The 23,633-nt window shown below is 41.1% G+C and overlaps 1 protein-coding gene across 1 annotated transcript in view; it reads left to right on the top strand.

Annotated features, from left to right (window-relative positions):
* Nucleotides 1–23,633, top strand: part of shot (dystonin-like protein short stop) — a 695,338-nt gene that overhangs the window by 269,220 nt on the left and 402,485 nt on the right. Inside the window, exon 6 of the mRNA XM_067150176.2 lies at nt 23,467–23,544. Coding sequence (XP_067006277.2) covers nt 23,467–23,544 — 78 coding nt within the window. The remainder of the gene's footprint in view (nt 1–23,466; nt 23,545–23,633) is intronic.

The raw sequence follows: 23,633 nt of genomic DNA on the forward strand, positions 1-23,633 counted from the left end.
TGTAGGAATGGTGGTCGAGTACCTCCCAGTGGAAGCGCCGTAAGAATTCTCGCGTGCTGTTGGCTACATGTGATTGGTGTTGTGCAGCAACTCGATTCGGATCGTTGAAGAAGCATGTGAATGATAAGCGATTCATGACGCAACCGCCGTTCAGCATGACGTGAGAAAGCCTGGTGCAGATTTTTCTTCCATGCCGGCATCGATGCCTTGGTAAATCTTTGGAACAAGTGCTTGGACAAGAATGGTGACTTATACTGAATAGTGATGCGTACCAGTGCCCTTCCAATGTGTATCCTTATACATAAAGTTTCTCCGTGCGAGCTCAGGTTGCCTTATTTTTTGAACGCCTTTGTAATATTGTCACGAACTTGAACCCCATAACCGACTGTGGCAAATTCTGCACATTCGACTTCAGTATGGATAAGTGTGGGGGACTGCGTAGCCAAGATTATAAAGGCGTTCACCTGGAAGTGTGTGGGCTTGATTCACCGTCAAGAACTCGAAACATTTAGAAACGAGATTTCCTCTCCTGGGTGGGCACATGGCCTAAGGTTTGCTCAGTCTACATCATGAATGAGTTCCAGGTTCATTTCTGGTGGCAGAGGCGGCCGGGCGTAGAGCTATCTTCTCTATTCCCTATAGTGTAGAGGTTACGGATAGGGGGAGACTTTACCTTCCATTCCTCCAAGGGCCTTCAAGGTCTGTACGCAGAGGCTTTGCGTTTGAATATATCCCCTGAACAAATATTTCCGCGCTGGCTTGTACAGTCCTTAGCCAAACCTACCCCACATGTGTGTCTGATCTACTTTGTTTTAGTCCGGTTTTAAATTTAAATGCACTTAGGTACTGCTTCTAAAAGATAAACCAATTTAGTAAATCGAATATCTGCGCTTTTTAAAACAAATAGGTGCACTCTAATATCGTTGCTGGGTTGAGTGGCTCAGACGGTTGAGGCGCTGGCCTTTTGACCCCAACTTGGCAGGTTCGATCTTAGCTCAGTCCGGTGGTATTTGAAGGTGCTTAAATACGTCAGTCTCTTGTCGGTAGATTTACTGGCATGTAAAAATTAGTGGGACGTAAATCCAATAACATTATTATTATTATTATTATTATTATTATTATTATTATTATTATTATTATATCGTTTTTCAGAAGCGTAGTCGTACGTTATCCTTTTGTTTTGTTGATGCAGGTCCGTCGACAAAGTGCTGGGAATAGGGGTGTGAAGTTGAATAAATTTATTTTTTGATAATATATCACACAAGGACAAATCGTGACCACTCAACTCGTCGGTCCTTACATACGTTCAATTTATTGACGCTTACTAACGGGTCGTGGTGTAAATAAAGATAATAACAGCCCAAATACCCCAGTATTAACACGCTGGGTTTAGAATATGACCTGAAAAGCTTTCACTTTGACGTATGGGCGTGAACAGCTGGCTGGTGAGAAGTGTTATCTTACGCAAGTATTTTAAACCAATATTATTCTGTCTAATTAAAACCTATATCCTGTAATTATTTCTTTAGTTGATGAGAAACTGTGTAGGAATTCAAGACTGGTTTTGAGAGTCTGAAACGGGACTGCCTCAGCCCGGAACCTTGTGATAAGGTAGTTGGTGATTTTATCCTTTCTGATGACCACACGGTATCAAGTAGTAATAATAATAATAATAATAATAATAATAATAATAATAATAATAATGCTATTGGTTGTACATCCCTCTGAATACTTCCACGGTTTTCGGAGACTCCTAGGTGTGGGAATTTTGTCCCGCAGAAGTTACTTTATGTGCAGGTAAATCTATTGACACGAGGGTGGCGTATTTGAACATCTTCAAGTACCACTGGTAATGAACCTGTCAATTTGAGCTCTGAAGGCCAGCGCTCTACTGGGCTGAGCTACTCAGTGTTACATACATGGGAAACAACGTTCTGATCGTTACATATTTTAACATTCATTTTATGTTGTATATTTATTTGTTTTATCCTTGAATGGTGTTTAATTTTATGTTTGCAGTTGAATTATTCAAGTTTCAAACTATGAGGTGTGCATTTTCGTAAGGGAAGCCTACTTACTATGAACTGAAAGCAACATAGTAAAGGTGTCATTTTACAGAATTGGTATCGCAATCCTAGCTCCGGGCCTTCCTTCCAATTTTATATAAGCTGAAATTAAATCCCATGGCCCAACAACCCCGAAAGGCCATGGCCTACCAAGCGACCGCTGCTCAGCCCGAAGGCCCACAAATTACGAGGTGTTGTGTGGTCGGCACGGCGAATCCTCTCGGCACTTGTTTTCTAGACAAGGGTCGCCATCTCACTGTCAGATAGCTCCTCAGTTGTAATCATGTAGTCTGAGTGGACCTCGAGCCAGCCCTCAGATCCAGGACAAAACCCTGACCTGGCCGGGAATAGACCCCGGGGCCTCCGGATAAGAGGGAGGAGTTGATAAACAAATAACCTGTAAGGACTTTTCTTTAATAATAATAATAATAATAATAATAATAATAATAATAATAATAATAATAATAATAATTGCTCAGTCGTCGAATCAACTACCAGGGGTACAGGGCTTTCTATGTCCCTTGATATTTCATTTACTTACTGAGAGAAACCCGAGTGCAATATGAATGGCATAAGAGGGCTTGATGAATGCGAAGTTTAAATAAAATGTGAATTCGATTTTGATGTTCTCTTTCAACAAAACATTTGTTTTAAAGACCGGAGAAAGTGGAGTAAGAGATTGCCATAACCAGGTAAGACGAGAATATTTTTCTTCAGCTCTCATAGCGTGTGTTTGTTTTCGACTAGTTGATTATAATCGTGGTTTTGTCACTATAAAGGAACTGTTATACAGCAGAGAAAGGGAACCGCTCGAAGGCCTTAGGCTGTGCTGTCAGCCCGATGAATGAAGGTTAAGAGTGAATGGTACGAAGATCCTTTCTGGAATGTTCTGATGAATGGATTGAACAACGCCTAAGGCTTGCCGTGAACTGATTCTCTGATTTTTCGCTCTTAGTCTCCCTTCGGGAACAGAACTTTGCTTATGTCAAGTTTCAACCCAGACACTTCGTCACGAAGTAAAGGGACACGCCTGAAGAACTAGAATTGTTTAGTTGTTGAATGCATTCGTAACTAGCTGATGTACCCGTGCTTCGCTACGGAATTCTACTGTAGGTTATGTTTTGTGCACATTGTGGGTAAGATTGTATTAAATTGCGTAGCTCTTAACTTCTTAGGTTTAAATGAAGCAGCCAACCAGGCAAAGTCGTTAGCCTATCATTACTTGGGCTTAAAAATCAAAATTGGGAAAATAGGCAAGGATATAGCATTTATCAAACAATTGTTTAATGTAACGCCTTGTGTAACATAAATGCCTACATGCTTGCCTGTTTCCCATTTTGGCTGATGATGACGCAAACACAGCGTCGAAACTAAATACATGTTATAAATAAAATATAACTTTTTGTATTGAAAAGGTGGACCGTTTTAAGTTTTTCCTATCATCCTTCTCAGTTCAATACGGACAAAAAATGAAATTCTTAGGTTTAAATGAAGCAGCCAACCAGGCAAAGTCGTTAGCCTATCATTACTTGGGCTTAAAAATCAAAATTGGGAAAATAGGCAAGGATATAGCATTTATCAAACAATTGTTTAATGTAACGCCTTGTGTAACATAAATGCCTACATGCTTGCCTGTTTCCCATTTTGGCTGATGATGACGCAAACACAGCGTCGAAACTAAATACATGTTATAAATAAAATATAACTTTTTGTATTGAAAAGGTGGACCGTTTTAAGTTTTTCCTATCATCCTTCTCAGTTCAATACGGACAAAAAATGAAATTCTTAGGTTTAAATGAAGCAGCCAACCAGGCAAAGTCGTTAGCCTATCATTACTTGGGCTTAAAAATCAAAATTGGGAAAATAGGCAAGGATATAGCATTTATCAAACAATTGTTTAATGTAACGCCTTGTGTAACATAAATGCCTACATGCTTGCCTGTTTCCCATTTTGGCTGATGATGACGCAAACACAGCGTCGAAACTAAATACATGTTATAAATAAAATATAACTTTTTGTATTGAAAAGGTGGACCGTTTTAAGTTTTTCCTATCATCCTTCTCAGTTCAATACGGACAAAAAATGAAATTCTTAGGTTTAAATGAAGCAGCCAACCAGGCAAAGTCGTTAGCCTATCATTACTTGGGCTTAAAAATCAAAATTGGGAAAATAGGCAAGGATATAGCATTTATCAAACAATTGTTTAATGTAACGCCTTGTGTAACATAAATGCCTACATGCTTGCCTGTTTCCCATTTTGGCTGATGATGACGCAAACACAGCGTCGAAACTAAATACATGTTATAAATAAAATATAACTTTTTGTATTGAAAAGGTGGACCGTTTTAAGTTTTTCCTATCATCCTTCTGTAGGACCAATAACAAAGGTTTAAAAAAATAAAATTTCAGGCGTCTTCCTCTAAACTACCATATAATCCAGGGTGAATAAAAGTATTTATATTCTAGACTGTAGTTCCATATTCCCCGACTTTACATACCGATTTTCGTTAAATTACATTTACTTATTTTCTCGTGGCTTGGACTTAACAGATATTCATGAATTTGAATTTTCGTTGCTATCATAGCCGGTACGGTAAAAATGTATAAGACATAAATGATTGGAAATTTAATTCTCTATAACTTTTGTTATGCAGTATTTATCGATAGGACCACTAATACCATAAATATTTAAGAATTAAATTTTAGGCCTTCCCCTAAACTACAGTTTCACCTCAGCGTGAATACAATTATTTATAGCCTATATTGTAGTGACTCATTCCCCGACTATACATACCAATTTTCATCAAATTCTCATCAGCCATTTTCTCGTGATGCGCGTACATACATACATACATACATACATACATACATACATACATACATACATACATACATTGACGGAAAATTAAAAAAATGCATTTCCTTGTTACTGTGGACACAACCGATACAGAAATGCCATTCTTTTTAAATTCTGAGCAATGTACAGACAAAACTCATATATATGTATTCATAATTAAAGAGTAAATTGATATAGGGGCGAGGGGATTCTTGGTGTGATTTTTTGTGTGATAGCGCATGAATTCTTAAACTATTTCCAACGGGCGTGTCGCCTGGAATGTGATCTTATGATTTAGGACACCTACTTTTCTAAAATATTAGGCATGTTTTTCCTCGGCGGGCCTGTCTGTGCGCAAACAGTTGGAGTTAACTCGACTCCAACATTATTGGTTCATTTCTCGAAAACGTGGTACCAATAAGGCACATTGTAAGTAAACCGACGTCTGTTGCCATTTCTTGAAGGTTGCATTACTTTGCATCTTTATCTTGGCCCAAAATGTAGCTTTCAACAAACTCTGTCGCATGTGTGGCTGTTCCTTATAGAAGCTGCTGAGGTATGGATGGTACTGTCATTCGGAGCATAGCCAGTGCTTCTGAGAAAAACAATGGCAAACTACCTCACTCCTAGTATGCCTCAGTTTGGCGCCGCCATCAGTTTTTGTGGTTTCGTTGTAACTGCTTAACTTTTGGCGGTGCTATTTGAGGATCCAACCAGCTCGCGTTATAAACCCAATTGTCAACAGCACTGAAGATCGTTTGCCTTGATGTCCTCAGGTGTACCTTAATTAAGGTCACGGCCTCCCTCAGTCCTATGCCTATTTAATCGCCATGAGACTTGTCTGAGTCTGTGCGACGAAACACCGATAGATACAAACCAAATGTATCATCAGAGATCTTTTACATCCTGACACCGTACGACGTGGATTGCCGAAATGACTTGTTTTCGCCCTTCTAATATCCCACTACCTCTGCTTGGTTTGAACCTGCGATCTTTGGATACGGAGGCTGACATTCTACCACTGATTTGCTAGCTAGTACAAAATAGAATTGAATAGCTCATTTGTGTCAGTGTTTTTCCACTCTTCCTCGTGGACACAGGAAAGAGGATGCGACGGACTTTTCTTAGGCTAGTGATGGTTGGCGCATTTTCATTGGGCGTTGCTGAAGACACCTTCACTTCACAAATTGTATTAAGTGCAGAGACGAGGCCGAAAAATAACTCCCCCTTCGTAGTTTATGTAGGTGCTGTTGATAAAGGTTGGTTGCTAGAAGTCTTAAGTGGCAGTCTCTTCTTGTGTGATGGTTTGGGGTCTCAGGCATGATATGACCTGTAATTAATATGCCATGGATGGAGGTGCGGCCCCAAGGACGACTTGTGTTCTGCAAGACGCGCCTTCTTCGCTACCGAAGAATCCTTGTGGGTGGTCTCAGCTATTACAAGTATATTATCCACAGAGTGCAACATGATGAGTAACAAACAAACCATGACCGTATCAGAATGATTAACTAGACCACCACATACATTTTCTCTCCACTGTACCGTGTTCTTGAAGAAGTGCTGGCCTTCTGAGCCAAAGTTCGAGGGTTCAGTCCGATGGTATTTGAAGGTGCTGAGCGTACAGGGAGGACATTAAAAGCAATATAAGGACGTTCTAGAGTCTAATATAGAGAAGTACCGAACTGTCATCGGTAACGGAGAGGATGTAGCGTCTGCTCGGCTAATGGGGCGACGAATTATTGTTCACCGGGGATCACAACAATTTGAACAACGACAACGAAAGCACAAATTCGATGAAAGAGATCGCAGAAAAGAACGAGAAAGTGGAGAAGAAATGATGATGATGATGATGAAATAGGCCACTCTCGTATAGATTTACCAACACATAAAACAACTCCTACGGGGCAAAATTCACCGTAAACCAGAAAAGTAGTTAGTGGGATATATTTATTATGATTATTATTATTATTATTATTATTATTATTATTATTATTATTATTATTATTATTATTATTATTATTATTATTATTGCCAGCGCCTCTGTACGCGTGAAATTCAGTTTTTAGAAATTATAAGTTTTGTATTAGCAAATTATAATCTTGGAACATTCGAGAACTTCTTGGTAAATCTTATGCGGAACTGTACACAACCATGTACGCTACACCTCCTTCCTTTTGCCCCTCCAAGGTGTACTCCTTTCCAGTTATTTTATATTAACATTTTGGCATTTGGTCCGTAAAACCATGCTGCCAGCTCTGTACATTTAGAAAACAGGAAGATCAATGAGCAACAACTTTAAAACATGGGACCTTTCATGGTATTGTGACTAATTGGTGATAGAAAGCCACGGCACATGAACTTGGGTTGGATGAGAACAGTTTAACTACAGACTATAGAACAAACGTATCACAGTATTAAATTGGCTTCACTAAAAAATGTGGCTATTGCTTGATATATACGGATGTCATAGCTGCTGAACAACGACGAAGCGGAAGTGGGAAGTGGAACTTTTAGTTGTATAAGCGTTTGTTATAAATTGCTTACTTGTCGTTTGTATCCATTACATTCTAAAATTGTATGGTTGAGGTCTGCCTCTTGATTGGGATCTGAGGAACAATTTGGGGAGTCTAGGTATAACTTTGAATCTGAACAGATGACTGGGATAAGATGCATGTCCAAGTCTCATTCTGATAATTGATGTGATATGGCGGCGAGTTAGAGATAGTAGATAGAACCATGGTTTCTGTGGGATGTGTCTTTGGATAGCGGCGTAATGCTTGCCTTTGATGACTTGAGTTGTTGTCCAGTAATTTGACCATTATTTGTAAGGCTGTTCCTTGATGTGGCTTTGGAATACTCTTTTCCAATCCGTTTCCAGTCCTCCTGATATTAAGAGGTACGGCACCTCCGTTTGTCTGCCACTTACTTTGTGTCGTCCCACCTACCCGCTATTTTTACCGTATAGCTTCTTGGTACACAACGTCGCTGTCTTGTTCCCAGGAATGCAGACGTACAGATTGCTGGAGGAAGCCTCGTAAGCTGTCTGTGGGTGAAGCAGCTCGTTGTTAGATCGACGACGCCTGCAGTGCTTGACGACGTTTGACATAGTGCATTTGGTTTGATTTGACCCTGAGACTTGTTGATAGTCATAGCGAAACAGACACACTGGAACTGGGGTAGAGACGGATACGCGGGATGAACACGATCTCTCCTTGGCCGCTCCCAGTCAGTATGGTCGGCGCTATCACATTTCTTTGTAGCGACTCCACTGGGAACGCCTCTCGTTGCACAGGTGGAAGCTCTCAAGTCCAGACAGTTTAAAAACTCATCGGGTAATTGGTCTTTTGACCCGTGTCAACACTATCTGGAGGGGCGGCGGTTGTGCCTGCGGCGGGGGGGGGGGGGGGGGAGTAGTTCTTTACTTTGATGGAGATGGACGAAGGGGAGGGTCATTCATGCCCGGTGAAGGTGGCAGCTCAACTGCACTTTTGACCATGGTCAGTATACCCTCTCCAATTTCAACGGTAGGTCGGAGAACTCTCGTGAAAGGGGATCGGCCCCCATGTCGAGCTCTCATATTAATTTGTGATAAGCGAAAGCTTTTTTTTTTTTACGTGAGACCAGAGGATGGATCGCTTCAGGCTGGCGTTTACCTCGTCGATTCGCGTGTCTCTGGAAATCACGTGGATAGTCGGACGGAAGTAACCAGAAAACGGCAAAGTGATAATTTTTTTGCTTTTACGTCCCACTGACTACTTGTACGGTTTTCGGAGACGCCAAGGTGCGATAATTTTGACCCGCAGGTGTTCTTTTACGTGCCAGTAAATCTACCGACAGGGAGCTGACGTATTTGAGCATCTTCAAATACCACCGGACCGCGTCAGGATCGAACCTCCCAGCTTAGGCTCAGAATGCCAGCGCCTTAACTGCCTGAGCCAAATGACTTCACCCAATAATCTGACTTTGTTTCTTACGTCTTGTAGTGAGCGTGCGGCTTACTGCTTCTACTGCATTTTTTGTTTGCCATAGTGCACTCGTTCCACATTATGAGAACGAAATTTCGCAGCACATTTTATATGTCGCTGTTTTTTTTACTGCATATTAGGGCACTCGGTGTGGCCAGGATCAACAGATGTTTTGAACATAGAATGAGTCGTCTTGCTCCCGGGCAGCAGGGTTGCCGTTGTTCCCGTGGACGCCACCAGAGAACTATGTCGCCATGACATCTAACCCTAGACACAATCAGATTTACCACTCGGCGTGCCAGTAAAGAGCATTTCACCAGACTCCGGCGACGGCGTTAACAACCAGAGTGTATATGATTTTCTGCTCCGTGGTTCGTTGCGGTTAATTTTCTTGGACGAAATTACTCATTTCTGAAGCAGTGTAGCTTATTGCAGCAGCATACTTTTTTTTAAAGCACCGTATCGTTTGGGGTCTGCGGTGTTGGGAGACCGTATCGACTTTAAAGGATTCCCGTCAATTTAAATGATGAACACCTGTGATGTATAGGGTAGCAGTTTTCTATGTCGTCTCTTTTATATGAACAAATAAAAGTATTAATGTATAAACGAAAACAGGAAATTAAAGAATGAGGTACCGCCTGCACCACGCAACCTGAGGTTATCGCTCACAAATCTCGCTATCTCCTCTAAGCCTATCTACAGACTACGGCTTTTGGCGTGCTACAAGGAAAGGGCGGATGCTCGCTCAGCGCGACCCTCGTCCCGTTCTGCACCCGAAACTAGTACAAAACACAAAACACATTACGTATTGTTGAACGCACGAAGTTTAAAAGACGTTCTTACTGTTTTACCGGTATATTTGACATGAAATTAATGTTCAGTTGATTAATAATTTGTGTGAAAGTCATATTTTATAGCACCATGATATAATGTAGCCTATCCTGTGAGCATTGAATCTGTACGACACATGTACTGAGTTTAATCGAAGAATACGTATATGAGCATTTGTATAGGAAATTTAATTCTGATTCGTGTATGTATGCTTCTTTTGTTTGAAGGACTGCCACTTTACTCGTTATTATGGTTTTCATTGGACAAATCATGCCCCAAAATACACGAATGCGTTTTACCTGGAAAACTGGTAGAGTTTGGAAGAAAGTGCATATAACCTTTATTCTAGGAAATTAATTCTGGGTACACTGGGTAGGGTCCGTTTTATAATAGGACTAATAGTGAGGGCAGCTTATTCACTTTCCTCCGACTTGCTTCACACATTCTTTCGCTGCACGACTCTCTCAACCGATCGAAACTGAATATTCAGCCTATCCTGTGCGCATTGAACATGTACATACGTGTACTGTGTTTCATTGATATCGGGTAAGCGATTAAAGACTTTCGGCGGAACATACAGAAACAAAAACCAGTCTTTATATGATTATTATTATTATTATTATTATTATTATTATTATTATTATTATTATTATTATTATTATTATTATTATTCCTGACTTCAATATTTGCTCTGCTACGAAAGGCGGTCATATTCTATAGAAAGATGTATTAGCTTGGAGCAGAAATTGTAAATCGTTGGAAACATAGCTTCCCGGTAAGACCAGCGGTGAAATTTGAACTCTCCAATTAACCCAATTGATGTTTAATGGTTCCCGATAGGCAGACCTCCAACCTACTGAGTTTCGTTGATATTTAAACCTACGGAATAAGCATCAGTGATGTTGGTATTGTCATATTCTCGCCATTATAACTGCTACGTGTTTTACTCCTGGCTGAAACTTACGATCATTAAAACGTTTTCTGATCGGTGTTCTTGCTTCGGGGTGGTTTAACCGTATTTAATAATTCTTTTTCCTAGCTTTATCCTAATACTGCAGTCGGCACTATGTGTGGATTAAGTCCTGTTTTATGGCCGGTTGCTCTTCCTGACGCTAACCCTGTTTGGGGGGATATATTCATTATTGCATATATCTCTGGTGCTTGGTAGTGTAACGTGTCGTGCGCAAATGAAGGTGTGAACTAAGACGAACAAAAAATCCAGCCCCCGAGCTAGAGAAATTACGTTTTCACACCGGGCTAATTTTGGGGCTGTATCTTAATTAAGGCCACGACCGCTTCCTTCCCACTCCTTTGCCGTTTGCTATCCCTTCGTTGGCATAAGACCTTTCTGTGTCGGTGCGATCTAAAGCCAATTGAAAGAAGGAAAAGATGAATAAATTAAACGGACGTGGTTAATATACACGACTCGGCTGGGAATCGAACGCGGGCGCTCCTATCTGAACCGAAGGCCATTATGCTGACCATTCAGCCAAGGAGCAGGAAAAACCCTTTGTAAGAATTAATACCAGAAACGGGTTTTCCTTCTATGTATAAAACCAGACGAGATTGGGTGATGAAGTACTACCTGCTGTATTTCAGGTGAAGGAACTGTAGAACCTTAATCTTTTCACTCCCAAGTTTTATTCGCTCTTATGCAGTCCCATTGCACGTTTCTTGAATTTTAGACAGTGGACGAAATAAGCTGTTGAATTGTTTATATTAACGGAGTTACTTGGGAGTGCGTTTGCTCTTCCCTCGATTCACTACAAATCATGCGCTCCTTCCTGATGTGCGTAATATCTTTCTTCTAGATTCGTGCTCCACCTGTTGCCGTTTCTTGATAGATACAGTAATTTTACAGCTCTCTCTCGGCACAGGTCAGAGCAAAATGTAGCTTTGCCGGGCTGAGTGGCCAGACGGTTGAAGCGTTGGACTTCCGACCTCAACTTGGCAGGTTCGATTCTGGCTCAGTCCGATGGTATTTGAAGGTGCTCAGATACGTCAGCCTCGTGTCAGTAGATTTACTGGCACGTAAAAAAAACTTCTGCGGGACAAAATTACGGCACCTCGGCATCTCCAAAACCGAAAAAGTAGTTAGTGGAACGTAAAGCCAATAACATTATCCACCGAAGTCCTGTCTGTCTGATGGTTGTGATAATATGGAGGCTGCTGAGGTATGGGTGGTGCTGAGAAATGACATTTGGAGCACAACCAATGTCCGAGTGTTATGAGTAGCACCTTTCATAGGGCGGGTTGTGCTACAATAGCACTCGCTGGTCCAGTGAGGAAAGCAATGGCAAACCACCTCACTCCTCACCCTGTCTAGTACACCTCATTTTGGTGTCACTATCGGTTTTTTTGCGGTTTCCCCATAATCGCATAACCTTTGGTTGTGCTATATTAGGATCCGACCAGCCTTCGGGCTGATGACCTGACAAACAAACAAACAAACAAACAAACAAACAAACAAACAAACAAAACAAATGGATTCGTGATACTGGTGGGAATGCAAGCTATTGTTTTAATTTGATACTGATATTGACATTCTTACGCTGTTAATTTATGGTATTTTGGCGTAATTCTGCCTCCCAAATTCGAATAAGTCCTCTTTGCACATGAATCGTGTGAATGCGAGTGGAATGGGGAGTGGCATTCGACCCGTTGGCTCCCAGCGATACTTGGAAACTACAGTGCAAATGACTCGTCTTTTTGGTCTACAAATATCGTTCGTGAGTCGAACAATTTATGGTGGTGTGATGTGAAGGGCATGTTTGAGGCACTCCTTGTTTGGAGTTTAGTGAAGGCGGAAAATGATACACTGTGAGCTGTGAGATAATGCCTCGCCATGATGAGATAAATAGTTCGTGTCAGATTCTGTTTGGATCTTACCTTTTAAGGAGTCTTTGCCTTCATAGCCAGAAGATACACGACAAAATGTTTCACAAACACACTACGTACAAAATACACATAATTATGACCAGTGTTGTGAACGTTGGCATTGTTTAACGTCACTACTTGTTGTCAAAAGGAGGCAAGGTAAAGAAGATAACACCATAATTAACTCGGTCCTTGGAAAGTTGGTGGGCATAGTAATAAAATGCTCCAACCTCTTCATTGAAGGAATTCACTGACAAGCACTAAAAAGAACAGTTCTTTTTGAACCCAGTGTCATTATAAATGTATATAGTGTAACATACCGGCGTATACCTTAATTCAGTAGTTGGCTGGTTGCATCCTCAAATAGCACCACCGAAGTTCATGATGTTATAAGAAAGCCGCACAAGGCGATGGCCGTGATGTAATGAGGCGTACTAGGAAAGTGAATAATGAGGTAGCTCGCCGTTGTTTTCTTTACTGAGCCAGAGAGCGCTATTACAGCACAGTTGGGCCAGTGATTAGCACCTTTCATAGCGTCCACAGGCAGTAGTCGTGCTGTGAATGTCATTATTCAGTACTACATATACCGCAGCTTCCATACGTTTACAGACATAATACGGCTGAGACTTCAGTGAGAACTACGTTTTGCTATGACCTATGCGAGAAAACAAGTGCGAAAATACTCCACCAATAAGAAATAGCCACAGGTGACCACTACTCAGTAGATATTGAGGCAAACTATTCTTAGTGTTTTGAAGCCGGTGAAATTAACTGCATAGCATTGATGTAATATTCATTTGCAAGCGTTTCTTTAGAGGAAATGTTATTTTAGTATGCAAGGTGTAAATAGTAGAGTTGGTATATCTTCTGAGTATTTGTACCTGAATGTAGATACACAACTTCCAAGGAATTTGTGCTTCCTGTAGTTATTACGGAAAGGAACGACAAACACTGGAATTATATTACTGAAGTTTTGTAGTTTGACGGCCCTGCGATGTAGGGGTAGCGCGCCTGTCTCTTACCTGGAGGTCCCGGCTTCGATTTCCGGCCAGGTCAGGCATTTTTTCCTGGATCTGAGGGCTGGTTGGAAGTCCACTTGGCTTACGTGGTTACAATTGAGTAGCTCTCTGACGGTGAGATGGCGGCCGTGGTCTATAGAGCCAAAAATAACGGCCGTGAGGATTCGTTGTGCTGGGACCACACGATACCTCGTAATCTGCAGGCCTTCGTGCTGAGTAGCGGTCGCTTGGTAGGCCAAGGCCCTTCGAGGCTGTTGCGCCATGTGGCTTGGTTTGGGGTGAGTTTTGTGGTTTAGTTTAGGTATAAACTGTTTCTGCAGGTTCAAGGCTATCGGTGGAATATTTTCGACAGTACTGATCACTTCAGTTCATACGTAGCATCATGCGTGTCCTGGTGACTTCCTAGAGAGTATTTTCTCGTCCTTTCCGGTGGAATCTCCGCCGATATTCACCAGCTGTTCGCGTGATCTTATCGCCTCACGTTTGTATTCCTTCTTTTTAAACCATCTGTTTGAAATCATGTCAGCGTTTTCCGAGCTTGTAGGCCCTGGTCCAGGAGCGAGTGAATGTCCCGACGTTTCACCGAAGACTGCGTTCGGCATTCCCGAGAGCTTCGCTGCTATCGAAGTCAGTCGTAACCCTTGACAATGCCGAACGCATTCTTCAGTGAAACGTCGGGACATTCACTCGCTCCTGGACCACGGCCTACAAGCCCGGAAAACGCTGACATGATTTGTAACGCCGGCCGTGAAAGCCTCAATTGCTATCTGTTTGAAAATTTGAGAACCTCCTGTAATAGTGTAGTGACATTATGTATAGAGCTACGCGTTCTGAGCTTTGTTTTCACATCAAATAAACTAAATTGTATTTAAGATTGCCATGGTCTTGTTAATGGTTCGTTGGATTTTTTCATCGTTAATTAGGATCCAATCCTATTCTGAAGGTCAGTGAAGACATTTTAACTATTTCGACGTAATTGTGTCTCCCAGACATGATGTTTTCCGCTTAAAACAATCTTCGTCTACAAGCATCGACTTGAGTTTTCTTTCTTCACTCCTAGATTTAACAAGAGGGAAAAGAAATGGAAGTAAAGTTTTGTTTCCGGGTCAGCAGATTGCCAGTTATGATGCTGAGTTCCTACAGCAAATTGAGGCGTTTCTTATTACATTAAATGTAGGGTTTTTCTTCCTTGGAACAACAGATGCAGTATTTTTATTTCTTGGCTGATGGCTGACCAGTTGTATTATCTCGTAAAACAACAACTTCCACCACCAAATTCAATCGTAGGGGAACTGAATCTTATTAACAGTGTTTGCCCTCCGGATGAGAGATGCGTGTGAAATACTGGAAACCAGAAATAATAATAATAATAATAATAATAATAATAATAATAATAATAATAATAATTAGGCACCGAAATGAGAAGTACATGGGGATAAAGTATGGGAAGATTAAAAGGGCAGAGAAGTTCAGATACCTGGGAGAATAGATCCAACCCAATGGGCTAGACAAAGAGGCTATCAAAGGAAGAATCAGAAAATTAGAATTGGCCTACAAACTAACCCAGAGTATGTACAACAAACGGGCAATATCCTACATGGCCAAAATCCGACACTATCATTCAGTAATCAAACCAGAAGGATTGTATGCCTCAGAGTGTCTTATTTTGAATAAAAAAGGGGAGCTACAAGAACTGGAAAAGAAAGAAAGGAAGATCCTAAGGAAGATTCTGGGATCCCAGAAAACTACTGATGGAACCTGGAAAAAAAGGAAAAACAAGGATCTTTATAAACATACGGAAAAGATCTCAGACACAATGAGGAAGCGAAGGTTGAACTTCTACGGACATCTAGTAAGAACGGATGAAAGCAGACTGACCAAAAATATCTTTAAGTACATTGTAGGATTGAAGGCCACCACTAAGTGGGTAGAAGAGGTCAAAAGAGATGCAGAAGAAGTAGGAATTACACTAGAGGTGATCAATAAAAGGAAAGAGTTTAGAAACATAATCAACAAAATCAAATTTTTTGAGGACAAACCACGTAAAAAGAAGCCCAACCGGATAATCTCTGAGGAGGAGAGAAAAATACGAAGCGAGAGAATGAAAAGGTTCTGGGAAGAGAAGAGAAGAAAGGCCAACAAGCCTTAAGTTCTATGCGGTCTACAGTTGGCCAAATTCGGAATAATAATAATAATAATAATAATAATAATAATAATAATAATAATATTCCTTCGTGTTGATTCAGTGAACCGTATCTGTGTGTGAAACTAGCCGGGGACTCTTTGAGTGTAATTAGTTTACTGGACTTTACTTTGTACAGTGTTTTCATTCCCGCTTGCTTGATTGTCTGGGAAGCGTAATTGATAATACCTCACCTTTTGTGCTGAAGGTAGTGAGATTGAATACCGGCGCAGTCACTTCACAGTTAGGAATGTCAGTGATCCTTGTCTGGAGATTTATTGGTACGTTCTAGCGTCTGTATTCAGGGCAGAATTCTGTCATTTTGGCATCTCGCAAGGCCGATATAAGTTAAGCTGAATTCATATTATTATTGTTACGGACTTTTCCGTGGTAGGTAGAGGTGAAAGAAGGTGCGGGTGTGAATGGGTTTCAAGCTACGAAATTATAGTGCAATGTAAAATTAATTTAAAAGTTAACAAGGTTATATTTTCTTTTCGAAAACAAAGAAATAACAAGCATGGCAGGTACAAAGTAGCAATTCAAAAGGGGTTAGTTACAATATTTACAGAATTTGGGCTTCGCGCCCTGACTTCACAATGCTTGGGCAATCAGCTCAGTTTTACCTCAAACACAAGTTTTAACAGAGGGGAAGAAAACCCCATTCATACCTAGGAGCCCTTGCTCCAAATTACACTGAAAAACTTCCATGAGGCATACAACCCAGAATGTTCAAAAGAGCCACTCGCTCTCAAAATTTAAGCCTCTCCCAGGCCACACCAAACTCCACCTTTAAGTTGTCCTCAACGGACATAAACACAGGGGTAAAATACCCAATCTACTGAGGTCTATTAAAAGAAAAGCAGGTTAATTAAATGACCTCTAAAATAACAATTTGAGAGGAGGCGAACTTGCACTCCTAATACACTTTGATTAAGACCTACTTGGCACTAGGCCGTTAATACAAGGGCTAATCCCATGCTAAAGAGGTGACTTAAGAAAAGAACAATTTGTTTTACATTAACGAAAAATAGGTTGAGAAAATAAGTTCACCTCAAGACAATGTGAGTGGGAGCTCGAGAGGGTTAGCACTCTCTATCCCAATATGTCGTTTTACAAGAGAATAGATGAAAAGAGAAGTTACATTTTAGGAAAAGGTTACATGGTTGAACGCTTAGAACCCGCCCCGAAAGTTAAACTGCTGAGCTAGCAAAGAAAGAAGTTATTAATCGGCCATTACCTTGTGTTGAACGGCTGGAGAAGAAAGAGGCGCTTCCCGCCCCCTGCTATGTACTTAACACACTGAAAGATGGAACAGAAGTGGCCGAGAGACCCAAAAATCAGCAGTTTAAATACTCTCGCGGAAGTTTCTAGGCGTTAGGGGAAAGAAAACACCCTCCCACAAACTCTTTATTGGATAGGACCCCGCAACAGATTCAAGTTGGGGGAAGATACATCTGATTGGATAGAAATTAATTGAAGAAATTCGGGATTGGATACATTCATAACAAGGGGAAGAAAGGGGTAAATATTGCCAACTTAAACAATGATAGAAAGAAATTTAACAAAGAACAAACTCTTGAAATTAAATTTTCTCCAAAAAAAATAGTTCTTTGACTCCGCACTAGGTTGCACTATTGTAGATCTTCAGTAGTGTCCTCTAGAAGAGAAAGTTCACACTTCTTACTTCAAGCGAAACAAAAACACATCAAAAATGACACAGTTCAAAAACTCAAAATTTTCCACGTGGTGACATCTTCTGAGACGGTAGAAAATTAATACTGTCAATAAAGTTCAGACTTCCTCCAGCAGAGGAGTTTCAACAGGCGCACATTTTAAATGAGCGGAGTGGAGGTGTACCGCCCGGTACAATTATTATTATTATTATTATTATTATTATTATTATTATTATTATTATTATTATTATTATTATTATTATAGTCTCCCTCTGTGGATCAGTGGTACATAGTTGGTTCTTAGATTCCAAGACCGCGGTCAAACCTGGCAGCAATAATCGGGTTTTTGAAAGTTGGAAAAACCACCATTCAACACACCATGTCCTACTGTATACTGTCGGTATGTAAAAAGATCTGGTTACACATTTGGCGTTGACTCGACAAAATTAATTAAAACCTCAGCTATAAATCGCCCAACGGAGGTCCAATTTCTTTGTCATCTGGTAGAAAAATATGGAACGTCGAAATTAATCCGCAGTTAGCCGAAATAGCGTCACGGTACCAGAGACCATACGATTATTATTATTATTATTATTATTATTATTAGTAGTAGTAGTAGTAGTAGTAGTAGTAGTTGTTTCCACGCACCTCTCAGCCAGAGGGCAAACACTATTAATAGGATTCCGTTCCTCGACTATTGCATTTGGTGGTGGTGGTGATTGTTGTTTTAAGAGAAAATACGACTGCTCAGCCATCCTCTATCGACACTAAATGAAAAAAAAATAATTTGGTCGAACCTTTCGAAGAATGAGGAAAAAGAAAGGAAGGCCATGGACGGTTTGAAAATGAAAGACTCCTCAGGCGTCGCAAAAACCTTCACGTTAAGAGGAACAAAAGTGACCTAGGAAGGTCAGCCAGGAAGGATGAACATAAGGCGCTTGTTACACGTTTTTGGAGATGTTAAAGTGCCGGAATTCTTCCCGTAGGAGTTCTTTTACATTCTGACAAATCTACCGATATTAAGCTGGAATATTTGAGCACGTTGAAATACTACCGTACTGAGTCGGAATCGAACCCGCCAACTTGGGCTTGGAGGGCCAGCGCTCTTCCGTTTCAGCTACCCACCCCGACGTCTTAATGAGAAGCTATCGATGATGTCGCTTGGCTATACCGCCCACGATTGATAGAAGGGAGAGAGGAATGGTGACTTGACTCAATTTAAATTGAAATGACGAATTAAGTCGATGTTGAAACGCTGCACGTATTTAAAATAAGAATGTGCGAATATTGGATAAACGAATTTATCTAGTAAAAGTAAATTGTTCTGGAAATTGTCCGTTCTCGTAGGAAAATTGAACCAGTTTCTTGTATTATATTGATTGATTTCTGCCTTATTATTCGTTGCTAAGTGGGCGGCTTTAATTCAAGTTCAGTCAGTCTTGTAACCCCGAGGCGTTTCAGATTGCTAATCGTAGGTACTGCTTATTTATGCGCACTCTTTAATTGCGTGTCTGCTCTACAAGATTCATGTGGCGAAGTTATGTTAAGGCTCTCTGGCAAGGATTAACTTGGCCTGAGGATACTGCAGTAAGCGATAATGGCATATGTACCGAACTTCACACCAACAGTGGAGTTGCGGCGGTGGGATGTGTAGATCATTTGTTAGCTGTTTCACAGCTGATTTACGTGAACAGCTATTCAGTGTTTTTTGTATGAAAGCGAATTTTAATGTAAATGGGCGTGATTAAGCCCAGTTTCATGGCTTGATACCCTTTCTGACGCCAACCCTGCATTCACTATTACATGTTTATGTGGGGGGTTGGTAGTGTGATGTCTTGAATGTAGGATGTTTATTACGACTACCACGAACTAGCCACCTAACTAGATGAATTAACCAGACACGAGTAAAATCCCCGGCCTCACCGAGAATCGAACCCGGGACCTTCTGAACCGACTGTTCAGTGAAGAAGCCGGACATATAAAAGCTAACACTACAAATTATATGAATGTTAAGAGCGATTAGAAGTGATCATTGTTTCCGAAATAAGTCGTGTCCGTGTGTTCTCAGCTACCTCCTATCAATTTCGACATTCTGAGTGTTGTGTTGTCTAAGCACGGCACCTATGTGGATGACATTGAGTGGGCCATCCGATATCTTTAACATACCAACATGACACGGAATATAGGAGTTAAGGCTTTCACGGCCGGTGTTATGAACCATGCCTGTATTTTCTGGGCTTGTAGGCCGTGGTCTAAATCATCAAGGCCGGTAAATACAGACATAGTACATGACATAGAACATCAAGAGTTTTGACCATCCTTCTAAAATCGACCTCTTCAGTTTAGATCGAACCCGCGAACTTCGGACTATCTACCACTGATCTGCAGAGGCATCTCGTGGAGATTGGTCGATGCCGAACAAGACATTGCAACCTAAGTACCCGGTTTCCACGTGCTGACACTGCATTACTTTCCTTTGAAATTTGTGATTCGAATTTTTTCACTCGGCATCATGAGGTTATGAGAAAATATTTGTCGTGAGTGGTGGTGGTGGTAGTGGTGTTGATTATTGTTTTAAGAGGAAGTAAAACTAACACTGATCAGAGGAAAAAATGGAAGGTATCCGACACTTAAATGAAGGTATCAGCCACAAGGGCTCGAAGGGCGTGAAAATGAAATACTCCCTAGGCCTCGCAACATAATACCGTCGGGGTCGGAAAAGAACAAGAGTTGACCAAGGGAGGTCGGATAGAATAGACGAAAATGAAGAGTCTGGCACAGGTAAGTGGAAGGAATGAAATGGCTATCGTCTTTTAGTGCCGGGATATGTCCGAGGACTTCGGCTCCCCAGGTGCAGGTCTTTTGATGTGACGCCCGTGCGTCTTGATGAGGATGAAATGATGATGAAGACGACACCACATGCACCCATTCCCCGTGCCAGTAAAATTAAAATTAACCAATCATGGTTAAAATTCCCGACCCTGCCGGGAATCGAACCGGGACCCCTGTGACCAAAGGCCAGCACGCTAACCATTTAGCCATGGAGCTGGACAGTGGAAGGAATACAAGGATTCACCTAAGCGCCCTATGGTCCAACCCACGCTCCCAAGTTGAGAGCCCCGGGGCCCCTTTTAGTCGCCTCTTACGACAGGCAGGGGATACCGTAAGTGTTACCCTACCGCGCCACCCCCTCCCCACCCACCCACAGGGCGATGAGCGACAGAGTCTGATGAAGAAAGCCAAGCTATATTCCTGAGGGAGGCGTCCCAGTTTTCACGAGCGTGTCATATGGCTGGCCAGCAATCGTCGTTGAAGGCTCAAAGCTTTAATGAATTGAATGAGCCATAGGTTTTGTGTAATTCAATATGCCCAATTAGAGCCTCGTTTCGTGATTGGACTTGTATCTTCAGAAAACTGGGAATAAATGAATTCGTAAGTGAATTCAGAAGGTATATTTGAGAAGTTGTTTCAGGAAAATGGTCGTCATAGCGGCCTTCGGTCCAGAGGGTTGCAGGTTCGATTTCCGGCAGGGCCGATGATTTTAGCCGCGTCTAATTAATTCGTTTGTCTCGGGGGTTGGATGTTTTCTTAATATGCGCCTCTTAATTTACACCCAATGCACTACACTTTGAGCAGTTTCATTAATACGTACCTGATTACATCCCTCCGCGTAAGGTTGACGACCGGCCATAAAACTCGACCAAAGTTCACCTATGTGATACATAGGGTGTGAGAAAATTATTAGGAAAAAAAGGCATGTTTTCGCGGAGAATTCGCTAGGGCTTCTCGAAAGAAAATAGCCGAACTGGTGACTTTCAAAGTGATTCCACTTCAAGAAGCATCGTGGAAAAATAATTCTGAGTGTTTGAGGTCGACCGTAACAGACACTGCATGGAACACCCCCTTTTCTTATTGTCGTCTGTCATGTTAACTTGTTCCCACCTTACCTGTGTTGTCTCAAAGAGTTACTTTATTCTTTACTGTTCCAGTAAATTTACTGATTACCGGGCGAGTTAGCCATGGTTTAGGGGCGCGCAGCTGTGAGCTTGCATTCGGGAGATAGTGGGTTCGAACCCTACTGTCGGCAGGCCTGAAGATGGTTTTCCGTGGTCACACGAGGCAAATGCTAGTGCCGTACTTTAATTAAGGCCACGGCCGCTTCCTTCCCACTCCTAGGTCTTTCCTATCCCATCGCAGGCATAAGACCAGGCTGTTTGGGACGACGTAAAACAAATTGTAATTAATAAATAAATTACTGATTCGAATTTCTGGAATTGAAACAATCTGAAATGCCAACCAGCTGGGCCAGAATTCGATCTCTCAACCTGGAACTCAGGAGATCACCATCCTGTCAAGTATTATCCGCACACTTTATCTTGGTGCATTTGTGTACGGGGGTGAGGAGTAAGGAGGGAGCTGTCCCGGTATCGATAGTGCTGCCTGGTGCTGCCAACTGAATGAAAATGAAATCTCAATTGAATCGAGAATATGGTCGATCGATATGAAATTCCTAAACCGTTATCATCTTAAGCCAACAACTATGTCACATACACATTATAAAACATTTCTCGATGCGAATCTTGTTCCTAGCATGAATTCCATACTTTGGCTTTGTTGTGTAAACAACAGTACTAGTACGTAAAGTGTATGCCAGATGTCGCACAACGATGCTTAAGCGATTCATAGTTTGTGTTTCAAAGGTTGGCAGTACGAATCTCGAAGATCGCCGAGGTCGACCGATTCAGCACTAGAGTGTAAATGCACCAAGATAAAGTGTGCGGATAATACACTACTCGATGGACTATGCTGAGCGCGTTATCTTCGTAAATTTGTCGTGCATTTTCTTATGGTGGAGAGATAAGATTAAATGGTCTGAAGGTTTGGGTTTAAATCGTGTTCATATTATTAGTAGTCTGTAAATCAAAGGCCGTTTTCAAAACACAAACCACTATGTACTGTAATTTATTTAATGGATATTCGTATAATAATAATAATAATAATAATAATAATAATAATAATAATAATAATAATAATAATAATAATATAATAATAATAATCGCAAGGCCTTTCTTATCTTACTGTATACATGCATTTTAATTTGACATCGTTTAGGCTGCCTGTGCGCTAATTTCGACGTTCCGTTTTATTCTTCCAGATGTCAGAAGGAGCTGGATCTCTGTTGAGCGAACTATGGCTGAGTTTTAATTAATTTTCTCGGGTTGACGCCAAATATGTTACCTGAGATCTTTGACATCACTTCATCGTACGACATGGAGTGTCGGATGGACCTTTCTCTTTCCTACAAGAGTCCGATTGTCTATGCCGGGTTGGAACCCACGATATTGTGACTCGGAAGCCGACACTTTACTTACTGATCCACAGAGGGAATAATAATTACAATAATAATAACCGGAGTACCCGGAGAAAAACCTGTCCCGCCTCCGATTTGTCCAGCACAAATCTCGCATGGAGTGACCCTGATTTGAACCACGGTATCCAGCGGTTGGATTCTGATGCGCTGCCGCCTGAGCCACGGAGGTTTTAATAATAATAATAATAATAATAATAATAATAATAATAATAATAATAATAATAATAATAATAATAATAATAATAGGACGGGTTGAAGGCTTACCGGTCTTCACACTCCAATTTGCTGCCATCTTGCAACGAAATTGAACTTCAGTATATTGGACGGTTCCGAAGGTTGAGTTAATTTTATCGGACAGACGCAAAGTGCCCAGCCAAATGTCTGTAACATATCAACAATAATTAAAACATGAGTGCTGAACTTTTTACCCACTTTTCAAAGTACAGTTTGGAAATGATAGAACCTGCGAACATGGGAACAGTCATTGGGATAGAAGAGTCCATTGTTTGGTGACGTTTATATACCGGAATATATGTTTTCTCTTGATGTCTAACTAATTATTTGTGTGTTCATGTGTGATCTTTGTTCCAGACTTCGTTTATTGATAGATTGTAAACTGATGTGATCTTTTTTTTAATGTTTCAGCCACGTGAGCGGGGTCGGATGAGGTTTCACATGCTACAGAACGTGCAGATTGCATTGGACTTCCTGCGTTACAGAAAGGTTCGTCTCCTACCATAAATTGTCTACTTTTGGATTTACATTGTTATAGTTTTTCAACATATACACAACACTTATGATTTATCTTTGCT

Source organism: Anabrus simplex, chromosome 6, assembly GCF_040414725.1.
Source record: "Anabrus simplex isolate iqAnaSimp1 chromosome 6, ASM4041472v1, whole genome shotgun sequence".
Lineage (NCBI taxonomy): Eukaryota > Metazoa > Arthropoda > Insecta > Orthoptera > Tettigoniidae > Anabrus > Anabrus simplex.